General features: G+C 35.2%; 1 protein-coding gene across 1 annotated transcript; it reads left to right on the top strand.

Annotated features, from left to right (window-relative positions):
• Positions 1 to 16: 16 nt before the first annotated feature.
• On the top strand, positions 17 to 9,381 carry LOC132270826 (syntaxin-31). The gene is made up of 6 exons (XM_059772036.1): positions 17 to 415; positions 2,401 to 2,651; positions 2,725 to 2,870; positions 4,592 to 4,630; positions 8,483 to 8,680; positions 9,037 to 9,381. The coding sequence occupies exons 1-6, from the start codon at positions 187 to 189 to the stop codon at positions 9,194 to 9,196; spliced, it is 1,023 nt and encodes a 340-aa protein (XP_059628019.1). The 5' UTR covers positions 17 to 186; the 3' UTR covers positions 9,197 to 9,381.
• Positions 9,382 to 12,816: the final 3,435 nt, after the last annotated feature.

Here is a 12,816-nt window from a genome sequence, read left to right as displayed (position 1 = left end):
TAAAAAACCTATCACAGGATTAAAGAGGAGAAAAATAGCAGGGTAGTAAAAAGAAGTTGGTGGGGAACGGAAGGGAGGTCTACATGTCCAAAATGCAAATCTTTACTTCCGACTGCGACTCACTAACACAAGCTCCGACCGACCTCCAATAAATACCCACGAGAGTCGGTTCCGACGTCACCGTCAATGGCGTCCGCCGGAGGTTCGACCTACCGAGATCGGACGTTAGAATTCCGATCTCTGTCGGAAACATTGAAGAAGATCGGAGGGATCGCAGCCTCAAATGGAGCACAGACCGATCCAGCTACATCCAAACCACCGCCTTCCTCCTACCGATCCGAATTCAACAAGAAGGCTTCGCTAATTGGATTGGGCGTCCACGAGGCCTCTCTGAAGATCGCTAGACTCGCCAAACGTATGCCTCCATTCCTCTGCTTTCTGTGTGTGAATATATATACATGAGTCTTCAATAAGCTCCCTGTTCTAAAATATAGTTCCTCTTTTGATCCTTTAATTTTGCTTATGGTGAACTACTATGGCAACAATTATGTAAAGAAAATATATCGTTTGGACGGTAAAGTATGAATTCAAAACTGAAAATTTTGATGATTTTATCGGTTTAGTAGGAACGTTTTAGCTTATGAACGTTTTTTTGAACATCAATTGCAGTTTTAAGGGTTTGGACTCTACATTTGCCACATAGGGTGGTTTACTTGTTGAAGAACAAGGCTGGTCGTGCCTGTGGTGTTGGCATAGTGGTTGGCACAAGTGCTTTAGATTTTGGGAAGCAATCTACCTTGTAGTTCAGTTTAATCATAATACAATATGGGTTTTAGGCTTGTGGTTGTTAAGGGGACATGGTTATTATCCCAAGAAGAATCTAAGTGATCTCGAGTGCATTTTTTGGTGGAGACTTTTGAAATGATAATTCTGTTGGCATGACTTGTAGAAATCCGTGTTTAGCCACTCAAATAAGAGTTTTTCAATTTTTGGATAGGTAAGCTACTCACATACCCACAATTGCCCCCAAGGGGACTTGAATCCTTTACCTTCCATTTTGGTTCTCAAAAGGTAGAATCTAGCATGTGGATGTGCTGGGTTGAAACTCAACCCAACTTAGTGCCTTTTTGGTGTTGACATGTCGTGGTTTGGCAATCCCGAATTAGTGCTTTCAATTTGGCAACTTCTTCCATCCAGTGTTTGGCTGCATCAGCACTTTTTTTGTTGGAGAGATTGTGGTCTATGGCATATATGGCCAAAACTCCAATTTGGTACTTTTAGTTGTGTATTGCGTGAGTAGGTATAATGTATAGGAGTATATTAATTTATACCAAAAGATGTCAATTGCTAGACAGGCATAAAAGTACTTCATAGGAGGAGCATTACCAGGCTAGGTCATGACCTGATGTGGCCAAGCCAGATGTGGTGTTTTGGTCATGCCACCTTAAGCTCTTGATTCTACCCAGTCTCCTTTTGAAAGAAAGAAGCATCCGTAATCAAAGGCCTGGGTTAAAGGCAGTCGAAATGTAGATTCTCTGATCGACTAAAAGGATTTTATTTCCAACAATTAATAATGTTGGAGATGAGGACACTCTAATCAAGTGCCTAGATCATCATGGGAAGGAATGGTGAGAAAAACATGTGTTACTAAACCTCTATCTCCCTCCCTTAAAGTTTCTTATATGAAAGAAGACTAACCTTTTGTTCAACATCTATAATCTACTTTTTAAGACTTTAAAAACCCTAAGATTTGCATTATGACCCACTTCTGAATCATGATACTCAGAGGCTATAATGCAATGTCAAAGCCTTATAAAATTTGCCTTTCTTGTTCTCTTTTTCCAAAGAACATGTTTTGAGACAGACATATGGGGTGCATTTCCTTCCCTACAGATATAAAGCCCAGCACGGCGGGATGTTGTCTGAAATCTTAATATCACTTTTTCTGCAGCTTATGATTATCTTCTTGCTGTTTTTTCCCCTTTCCTTGGCTGAAAATCCTTCTAATGTTAATTTTATCTTTCAAATTACCAGAAATGATGTGCTCCACTGGGACCGGGGGAAAAAAAAAACACAAAAAACAAGATCACTTTCCTTGATGTTGTAAATTCTGTGATGCACTCAATTTCTGCGTCAATAATGGCCTGTAGTTTTTGCCTCACTTTACTATTTAAAATTTCGTACGTTGGACATCATGAAAAGATGTTTAAATCACGAATCTATATTAAAATTTGAGGTGAAGATCTTTTCAATTATCTTCTGCATTTCTTTCTTGTTTCCAACATCTTGAAGAATCTCAGAACAGTAAGCCTGTGATGTTTTTTATATGATCAGTTTTCAGACTACAGCAACTGGATGATGATGTGCTAACATTTGGATGATGTTTTGACTGATATGCAGTGGCCAAAAGGTCATCAATTTTTGATGATCCACTCAAGGAAATTCAAGAATTAACCGCTTTAATAAAAGATGACATCACAACGCTTAACATAGCAGTTTCTGATTTGCAAACCCTCCAAAATATGGAAATAGCTGATGGAAACTATTCTGAAGATCGAGTTGTTCATTCGACTACCATTTGTGATGATTTGAAGAATAAACTTATGGGGGCTACAAAGCAGTTTCAGGACGTGTTAACTGCTAGAACAGAGGTCGGTACTTACCCTTTGCTTTACCTCTTATAACCTTTTCATCATTGTAACGTCACTTTACTTTTTTCAACAGAATATAAAAGCTCATGAGAATAGGAAACAGATATTTTCTACAAATGTATCAAGAGAGGGCCCTTTAAAGCATCATGCAAATACCGTAACTGAGCCACCTCCTTGGTCTAGTTCATCTAATTCATCTGGGAATTTGCAATCTGCAGTGTGAGTTTTTTTGTTTTAAACTTTCTATTGTCATTTAAAAAACTTATTTCACAATGAACACAAGTAAGGAAATAGTACAATAGTAGGCTCCTTGTTGTATCTTTTCACAATGAACACAAGGAAATAGTACAATAGTAAGGATCTTTGTTGGATCTCTTAATATGGTATTTTGTAACTAAAGTGGCTATTGTTTTGCATTTTAGAAGTATATTGGAGGAACTGTAGTCTCTGACTACAGTAATGTAAGTAGGGATGGCAACGGGGTGCGGGGGCGTCCCTATCCCCGTTGCCGTTCAACAAAGTAAACCCATTTCCACCCAAACCGGTTTATAGAAGACCCCCTAGCCGGTCCCTGCCCCAGCTTTTAGTCCGGTTCAATGCGCCAGTCAGTCTGCCCCGTCCATGTCAGCTTAAATTTCCCCGCTCTGCCCCGCCCCCATTTAACGATCTTTTATGTTTATTTATAAAACAATAGAAATGGCATGAGTTTATGAAATGATAAAGGGATAAGATAATAGGGTTTTGGTGTTTTAGTTTATGAAAGGGTATTTTAGTATTTTTAGTACTATATAAGGTATTTAAGTAATTATACAATATAAACAGGGTGGGGCGGGGGTATCTATTCCTGTTTCCGCCCCTCACCTGCACAGGTTTTTATTCCTCTGCCTGTTCCCACCCCATTATTCCTTAGCCCGTTCCCACCTCATCATCGATTAAACCACTCCAAATCCATCCCAATAGGGGCGGGGCAGGGTAATTTGCCACCCCTAAGAGTAACACCTAGAGGGAGGGTTAATGGGTCTTGAACAAATCCTGAGTAACTTAACTAGTTTTTAAATTATAACTAATTAATAGCAATTTAAGAATCAAACTAACAAGTAAGAAAATTTCTTTTTAAAATTTTACTTAAAAAAAAAAACACTAACTAGTAAGAAAATATGCTAATCCAACCATAATATAAATCATGCATGTGAAATATTAAGGTAATAAAAAAAAACAATCACTTAGAAGAATGTACAGACTAAGTTACCAGACTTTGACCCAAGAATTCCTTAGTCCATCCCAAATCAGACTTATGTAATATCAACTCCAGATCTTCAAGCAGTTAATTCATCAACCCCTTATGCAGTCTGCTTCTGCATGGATTTTATATCTCCTTGCCAGTAACATCCTCTTTTATGTGTAGATTTGTCGGTAAAAGTTTTTATGCACAACATTGATACGTCAAAATCTGAACGATCCATTTCCAATGCTAGATGTATGATGATGGATGCAAAAACACAAAACTCTAGTAAACAAAGGATTACTAGAATTCACAAGCAAGGTGAATTGTAAGCCTATAAGCACTAGTATACCCTAGAACTTGTTCTTCTGTGTTCTTTCTGTACCTTCCTGAATATATGTGCTTTTTTATGGATTGAGAGACTTTAGGTGGTTTAATTCAAAGTTAACATGGGTAGAGTCGGTGAGGAAGGATATGATATTTTATCTACCTTGGTTTTCTTAAATTCCTGATAATGTTTTGTCGAATCTGCTCTGTACTTTTTATGCACCTTTTTTTTTTTTTTTTGGGTGATGTTAAACTGTTTATGTAATTTCTTTAGTGATTGCCCTTCCACCTTTTCATTGCTAGTAACCTAGTATTAATTTCATTTTATGCATTTGTTCTATAATTTGAGTTTTCTTAAATTATTTATATTCCTTTTCCTTTCTTTTTCCAGATCACCATTAAATGGAGTTACAGCAGGGAACCAACTAAGGTGTGTTCTCATGTCATTCTGCATGTTTTTTTCCACCCTTGGTAGACCATGAATAAATATTTCTGTATTGATTGATTACATCTATAATGAATTTGGGCCTGAAAATGAACTATTCACATTCGATTAGAATCTAAAGAGTATTGAACCCTTCTATGCAGAAACTGTCAAAAACAATTTACTCTTTTATTTATTTATTTATCATTTAAAAAAGAGTGTTGAAGATTTACACTGCATATCCTGGGCAGTGTTATATAGAATCTTGGAATCAAGCATTATGACATCATTGACAGTAGAAAATTCTATTATTAGTCTGAACAAAGGAGTGTTTAACATGCTTGGTTGTCAAATATGGATGTCCTTTTTTTTTTAATGCCAGAGTGAAAGGTGTCTCAAATACAGTGATTTGGAAATTGGCGTCCTCATCCGAGACAAAATCAACCAGGATTCTCATGGGGAATTGTATGAGTTTTGGATTGATTTCATTCATTAAGCTCGATTGTCTCGTCACGATCTCTAGGCATTGTTGCTATCCATTTTGCTTCTGATTCCCATTTGCAAGATATGGTGTTTTACTCGTTTTGTTTCCTCCTTAAATTATGTACCAATTGCTTGAGATAAATCCTCAGTAAAAATCTTAATTTTTATTTGTTTTCTTTTGTACATTTTTTCAATTATTGGAGCTTTTTTTGGTAGAAGGGATGAAGTGACGTATAGTTGAGAGATTTGTATTTTCGAGTAGAAAGAAAATTCATTTGAGTAATGAAAGAAGTTTGTGTAACTAATAAGAGGAGAAGGAGAAGAAAAAGAGGGAATTTTGAGCCATACTATTACAAAGCATATTAGTACAAGATTGTGTTCTATAGGATAGCGGAGTTCACATGAAAGACCTAACAAGATTGAGAGAGCACATCTTTTACTTGGACTATACAAAACCTTTTTTTTTTGGTTATAAACAACTTAATTTTTTTTTAAGAAAATTCTTTTCTCGTGTTTGGCTTACCTGTAATTGAGAGTGCACAACTTAATTGTATGTCCGCATTTTGATCAAAGGATGACAAATTACGTCTTTCTGCCAAACATTTTTTGCACGCCCGGTGGGACAAGTTGTAAAATTGATAAATGTTTGGAAGAAGAATGGGAACAAGATCAAATCCGGACAGCCCAAAACAGGAAGGGGTCAGTCATTCCCAAGTCTCAGTAATCGTTTGATTCTCACAACAATTCACAGGCAAATTGGGAATATTTGTTTGGTTATCATTCCAACTCTGGCACGCCCCACCAGAAATTTTTTTATTTCTATTTTTCCGGAGGGTAATGCCCCACCAGAAGTTGTTTTCTGATTTTCCGACAGAAAATATTTTTATGCTGAAACAATCGGACCCTAGTTTGATGATAAGAATGGAGTTGTACCATATTTACTTAACAATTTCATCTAATTAGCAGAAAACACAATTTTAATCAATTTAAATTTCAAAGCATGGACATCAAACAATCTACAAATATTTTGAGTAACTGGTTCCTTTCTTTGTTCTATCCCTTTTAAAGCTTGTTGCATCTTTCATTTTATTCCTTTTGAAATGTAGAAAATATATTTATGAAAACAATGTGAAAAACGAAGTCACGTGTGACAAGAGTTTATTTTAAAATAATGCGATGAGCCTGATGGTAGATTATTATGGAGTTGCCACCTAACATTCAGTCAACGTGTGTTAGGCAACCTTAAAAACAAATTACGGGAAAGAAAAAAATGTTTAGGGAGTGTTTGGAGTGTTTGATAATATTTTCTGAAAATGATTTTTGGAAAAGCTCCTTTTTAATTAGTGGCTCTGTATTGGTCTACTTTGAAACAAAAATCATGGACTGGGCAGCTTACTTATGCATGGGGAAGGGGTATTAGGAACTCCAAAACATCTGGTTATAAGGTTACCATGTATCATCGCTCTTGTATATACCTCTATATGATCATATTTCATTAAGTTTAAAAAATGGATGAAGGCAAAGTGGGGGTGTAACTAAGGCTACTTTGAAACTGTCCCTATAAGTTGTAATCATACACTAAAGGATTAATGCATAAGTTGATAGTTGAATTTAATGTCGTTTAGGGTTATACTTAAAACACGTTGGAATATCATGGAGAGTGAAAAAAAGAAAGAAAGCAAGAAATAGGGAAGGAGGAGCGAAAAAGTGAGTCGAAGCTTGGAATCCGTTGTGTTTAAAATTGATTTTTATTTTTATTTTTATTTTTTCTGGAAGTTTTTTAGATTGAAATTTAATTGATACATGTTAGCGTATTGTTAAAGCATGGACACGTGTGTTATGTTTAACTTGGAAGTGATAAACTATATTTGTGTGAGTTGGAGTAAATGCATAGTAGTACCTTGATGACATGGGATGATAGTGTATAGAAATATGATGTGGTTGAGGATGGCAGCATATTAGTACCTTATATGACAGGTTGGTAACATGTTAATACCATGTTAAAATTAATTTTGTATCACATTACTTGCAGTGTGGTGTTAGTGATAGCATAATAATAATGGTATCTCATAGGTTTATAAAAATAGGTCATGGAGTACCTTAGGATCCAAACTTGATTTAGTCTTGTTAGGATAGTACCTAATCAATTACTTGGACTAGATTCCATTTTTTTTAGGTACTTGGGGAAAATGAGCGAAAGTATGGCATATTTAACATGTACCTTAAATAGAATGTCACCTAAGCCATGTGGGACATGATGCCGTTCCATAGGTACTTGAAATAGGATCTTGGAAGCATGTCTTGGAAATTATTTTAAATCTTTTTGAAAACAAACGAAAGCCGGTAGACTTGATATCATTTTGACATACAGAAAACAAATGATAACATACTAGTTTGAATTTAAGCATTTATTTAGATTTGAGGAAATCTTGAAACTAGTGAAAAAATGACTCAGTTTGAAGGCTTCTACCAACTAGCGAGAATTAACTAGAGTTTTCAATGGAGATTTTGAAAGGGTAATAATAGGGATTTTGTGTTTAATTTGAGTGAGAGAATAGATGGGAAAGATTTGAAGATGGAAGCCCCATTTAAAAATGTGATGGAGTTTTGGATATCTTGATTATGAGAAAATATTTTCCAAAGAAATTGTTTGGCATGGTTTGCATTAATGCGTACGTAAAAATGTGTTCTTAGAAGATGATCTCCTTCCTGAACTTTTCTTCTCGCTTTGGGCAGAACCTTTAATGTGCAATAAATCAAAATTTCAATCAAATTCTTGCTGATTCGTTCATTTTTCCTGTGTGTATGTCTTCTTGTTCTATGAACATGTACAAGACTCTTGCTGGTACCCCTGATGTTTCTTGAATGACTTACTTCTCATGCTATTCGTTTTTGCAGTCCAATTCAATCAGCTATTAAAAGTTGGTTTAGTTTTTGTTAGTATATTAAGTAGCTGTACTCCTTCCTGATATAAGTGCAACTAAATTTATTCTCTCTATTTCTCATGTATTGTTTCCTAGCATATCGGAGTAACGGAGTTTGCATTACTTTCATGTTAGTTATTGAGATTTCACTTGATGTTCTGCATACCTGAGACTTACTTCCCATTTGGAATTGCACAAAAAAGACTATTTACCTCAGAGGGGTCTGCGGAAAATTCTGGGAAAACATCAACGGCTGCTGGCTTATTTGTCAAAAAAAATAGAGTATGTTATAAAGAATTAATTAGTCAGTTGGGTATTCAAGAGACAAAAACTCGCCTGACTCAAAAATTAGATGTCCTATTGCTTTACCAAAGTATTATTCTGACTTGAGGCATCTGGATTCCAAAGCTCTTTGATGCTTGTTAACAGCTTTCGTCAAAACTTCTTTCAGACGAAGGCTAGCTTCTGAGAACAATCCATCCCAAAGCATGGAAGTGTCCATGTTGCAGCAGGTTGTTCCACGGCAGGAGAACTATTCCCAAAGTCGTGCAGTTGCTCTTCAAAATGTGGAATCCACAATTTCAGAACTCAGTGGGATCTTTGGCCATTTGGCCACAATGGTTGCACATCAAGGGGAATTGGCTATCAGGTTTCTTCTTTTTCTTGAAAATCTATTGTTTAAACCCCTGCATCTTTAAATTCATATATTTTATCTGCCTGGGTTTGGAGTGTAAGGAATCAAACTAGAGTACATATGACCATCAAACATTAGCTTGAGTGGTATCTTCTCCACTTCCCAAAGAGGAGGTCGTTCCAAGACCCGAAAGGGGGAAAGTGGTTCTATGTATGTTCTTCTCAATTAAAAGAAAATAAATAAAGAAATTAGAGCAAATATGGCATATCTCCTTTTGGAGCTATAAGTGCATTGTTTTCTGTTCACCGAATTAAATTTTTTACTTTCCCATGTTTTAATGTTTAAAATATGCCTGGTTTATATATGATCAGGATTGATGATAACATGGAGGAGTCGTTGGCAAATGTTGAAGGTGCTCGCAACGCGCTGTTGAGGCATTTAAACCAAATTTCATCGAACAGGTGGCTCCTAATCAAGATATTTGCTATTTTGATCTTCTTCTTGTTGGTATTCTTATTCTTTGTGGTTTAATGAGTGGCTAAAGAGAACAAATTATGAGCCGATCAAATGCCGGAGAAGAATGTATAAAACAGAAACTGTAGGACAAGATGAAATTTATCTTGGATTATTTGAATAGTTTTGTAAAACATAAACTTTATGTTCTTAGAAACAGAGATGATTTCATTCAATTACAGAGTTGGTTTTTGTTCTTTTGATGTTTATTGTAATCTTCCACTGCCTCTTAATTTGGTGTTTTTCTCCGCCATTGATCGATCTTCTCCCTCACATACAAACCCTAATACAGGTCACTAGGGAGGAAAGAGAAACAAATCGATAATACATAGAAAGAGATCTGTGAAGCAATTTGTTTGTTGCATAGTAATAGTTATTGATCATATATATTGGTAATAAGGGTATTCCAAAGGGGGTAGAAATGTCATTTTATACATAAAACATTCCTTCAGAAAGTCAAAAACAGCGTCATTTTACATGGATTGAAGTGCTCCAACTCCAATTAAAAATGTGGGGTGTGAGAAAATGAATTAAATGTTTAATCCTTATCAAATTTTAGAGGGTATCATTGAAATTAACCTATGCTTGATCCAAAATCTTCAAACAACAATAATCTTAATTGAAAAATGGTATTAACCTGCTTTCTGGAAAAATCTCCTTAAAAAATCTCATTTTTAAGGAGAACATACCACGTGTATCTTTTCGTTAGCTTTCCAACATCTCCAACTATGCTCAATTTCGATTTAAAAGGAGAGAGATGCTAGTTTTTGTAACATAGTGAAGTGTTGGATTGTAAGCGATTTTCTTCAAGCACGCTTTAATGGAGTTTTATGAGCACAATTATTGCACAAAAGACCACCAAATCTTCATTCTTATAATCTATAAGTATTAGGAAGAGTTGGCTCCTATCACCAGAGAAAGAACAATTCTAGTGAGAGAAAATATATGAAGTTGTCTTGTACACTTTATGAAAAATCATATGTTGTGTTCTATATATAGATATATATAGTAGCAGCTCTAATTTTCCTTAACAGGAATAGCCGCTCTAATTTTCCTTTCTTTTTATCTCTCTAAATTACTTGCTTATTATTTACTATGTTGGGCTATACATGATATCTAATGCGCGTATTTATTTTATTACCTCCCAATGGACTTAATTAAAGTACCAATAAAAACTGTGATTAAATTAATTCAACTTATTCACTATTTATTAATTCCACAGTATAAAAATAATTACACTTCAAATAATAAATTAATTATAATTATACTCATAAGAGTAAATTCCAATAATGTTAAAATATATTATCTCTTTGCACAAATTAGGATATTAGATAAATTGTATAGTTATCAATCCAATCACTAATTTATCCTTTATTATGAATTTTCAATTAAACTATTTAATTACAAAAGTATTCATTGTGAAAATAATATATTTAATAAATAAATATATGCCCTCTATTCGACAAAACTGACGCCTGAATTTATTGTGATCAAAATAATCAAGTTAATGATAAATGAACTAACATATACTCCTTATGTCATGTTGAGATTACTTGTACAAACTTCCATATATTAATTAATGATTACTCAAATTATTCAACGTTGATGCAAAAATTTGTACTGTCCGGAGCCGTGGTGTTTCCTGTAAGACAAGAGAGAAGTGACAACAGGCGTGGTTCCGGTCGGGTGCACTCCGACGGTCAAGTTAGTACTACAACTGTTGATGCAAAAATCTTAACGGTCCGGAACAGGGGTGTTTCCTGCAAGACGAGAGAAGTGACAACTGGCGTGTATCATGAAACAAAATTACTTTTCTTATCTATTATGGATTTAAGAGTTACTGGAGAGGGTAATAGTTGTTATTTCTATCTCCCTTAAGTTTATTCCTTTGAGTCTCCATGTCACTTGGAATTCTTATCTAGTCGAATATTCCTTAGACTTACCGTTGTCATCTGTAAGCTTAATACTTATCGTACTTTATAGGCTTAATCCTTATCGTAATCTATATCTATAGAACCTATCTCAACCTTATGAGATGGTGCATTAATTTAACAATCTTTTCCTATTTATTTGAAACAAATAGTCCTCGAACAAATAAAACTCTTTGATTAATTTTCAACCCAGATAAAATTGAAAAAGTATCAAGGGCATTCTTGAGAAATGAAAACTGAGTGGATATATCCATGAGAGCATTAGAAGATTACCTACAAATGTTATGTGAGTTACAGATATTTTCTTGCACCTACATTGAAATAGCATAAAGGATGCATATGTGGAAGAGAGTTTTGATATGATATGGTAAATGTTTCGATGGTTCAGTAGATTATTGCTTTAAGTGAATTTTGAAGTGTCAGGTTTTAATTTTTTCTATATATTGATCTAACTTTTAATTTTTTTTACCTTGTAAAAAGTAAAAAGAAAAAAGAAAAAGGTTGTTTATAGCAATTACAAATGGAAATGGGTATAGCGGATTCCCTTGCCCAAGACTTTTCACTCCTTAGAAGAAACCAAGAAATTTCCCACTCACATCAATACTGAAGGAAGGAGAGGTGATACATGTGCTTCTTGGTATTTTTCTAGACAAAAAGGGCCGGTTAAAATTTGACTCCGCATGCTAACAATTCAACTATCAAATTTTCATTATCAGACCAATTATCTGAAAGCATTTGGGTGATTTGATACCATCCATACATTTTTCTAAAGGATAAAGTACAAAAACACTTCTTGAAATTTGAGGTAAGGATAAGCAGATGAAAGTTAACTCATTTTTAGACAACCACACCTCTTGTGAAATTTCTCATTCAAACAAAAACTTAAAACATATAAAAAGTCCATTTTACCCTTCATTAATTTATTAATTTTAATTATAAAATATTTAAATGACCAAATTACCCTTTTCATCCCTTTATCTCTCTCTTTCTATATATATTGCTGTCCTTTACCCTTTTAAACAAAGACAGAAATCGGTTGCAAATCCATTTAAAAATGGAAAGAGGATCCTCAGGTTAAAAATATAAGTGGTGAAACGAAAGAACAAAACATTGTTGTTTCGCCCAAATTTGGTTGCCTTAACCGGCCAGTACTATCCCAAATTGGTTGCCTTAACCAAATCCTTTGCTATTCCGATGATTATGAAAAAGGTGGTCTGGTACTGAGGACTGCAGTATGAAGTCCAGAGCGAAATATGAAATCAAGCCACAGACAAGTTTTCTATATCAAACTTGCGAACAGAAACAGGAACCTTAACAGTTTCGCAACTGAAATTGGGGTTGGTATATCGACTAAGTATATCTATATATATATATATATACACACACAACAGTCACCATCACCCCCAACCTAGACCCGAAAGCTTCGGCCATGATACCAACTCCACACCTTCCAACCACTGGCCGACGAGTGGCTCACCATCTTCAACGGCAATTGATGTTTCGGATCGCTGCGGGGCTCTGTTGCGGTCGATCCGCGGGTACAAATTTGATCAGGCTCCATTTTTTCATGGCTCTGTTGCGGTGAAGAATCCGTCGCCGTCTTGAAGCCACCGTCTCACATCGTCGTTGTCGTGGGTTAGGTCAAGATCAAGCTCCAATTTTCAGCGCCGTCGTTAGATTAAGATCGGGCTCCAATTTTCGGCAATT

The sequence above is a fragment of the Cornus florida genome, unplaced genomic scaffold (assembly GCF_030987335.1).
Source record: "Cornus florida cultivar Cherokee Brave unplaced genomic scaffold, ASM3098733v1 CherokeeBrave_3.0.0_Hap2_Chr08, whole genome shotgun sequence".
Taxonomy (NCBI): Eukaryota; Viridiplantae; Streptophyta; class Magnoliopsida; order Cornales; family Cornaceae; genus Cornus; species Cornus florida.
The sequence above is the reverse complement of the archived record's forward strand: the minus strand, read 5'-3'. Positions and strand labels throughout refer to the sequence as shown.

Excerpts from the sequence above, each read along its gene's own strand:
- LOC132270826 (XM_059772036.1), top strand. The coding sequence starts at position 187 with ATGGCGTCCGCCGGAGGTTCGACCTACCGAGATCGGACGTTAGAATTC. Across the intron at positions 2,652-2,724 it reads TGTTAACTGCTAGAACAGAG|AATATAAAAGCTCATGAGAA; the intron begins GTCGGTACTTAC and ends TTTTTTCAACAG. Across the intron at positions 2,871-4,591 it reads GGGAATTTGCAATCTGCAGT|ATCACCATTAAATGGAGTTA; the intron begins GTGAGTTTTTTT and ends TTCTTTTTCCAG.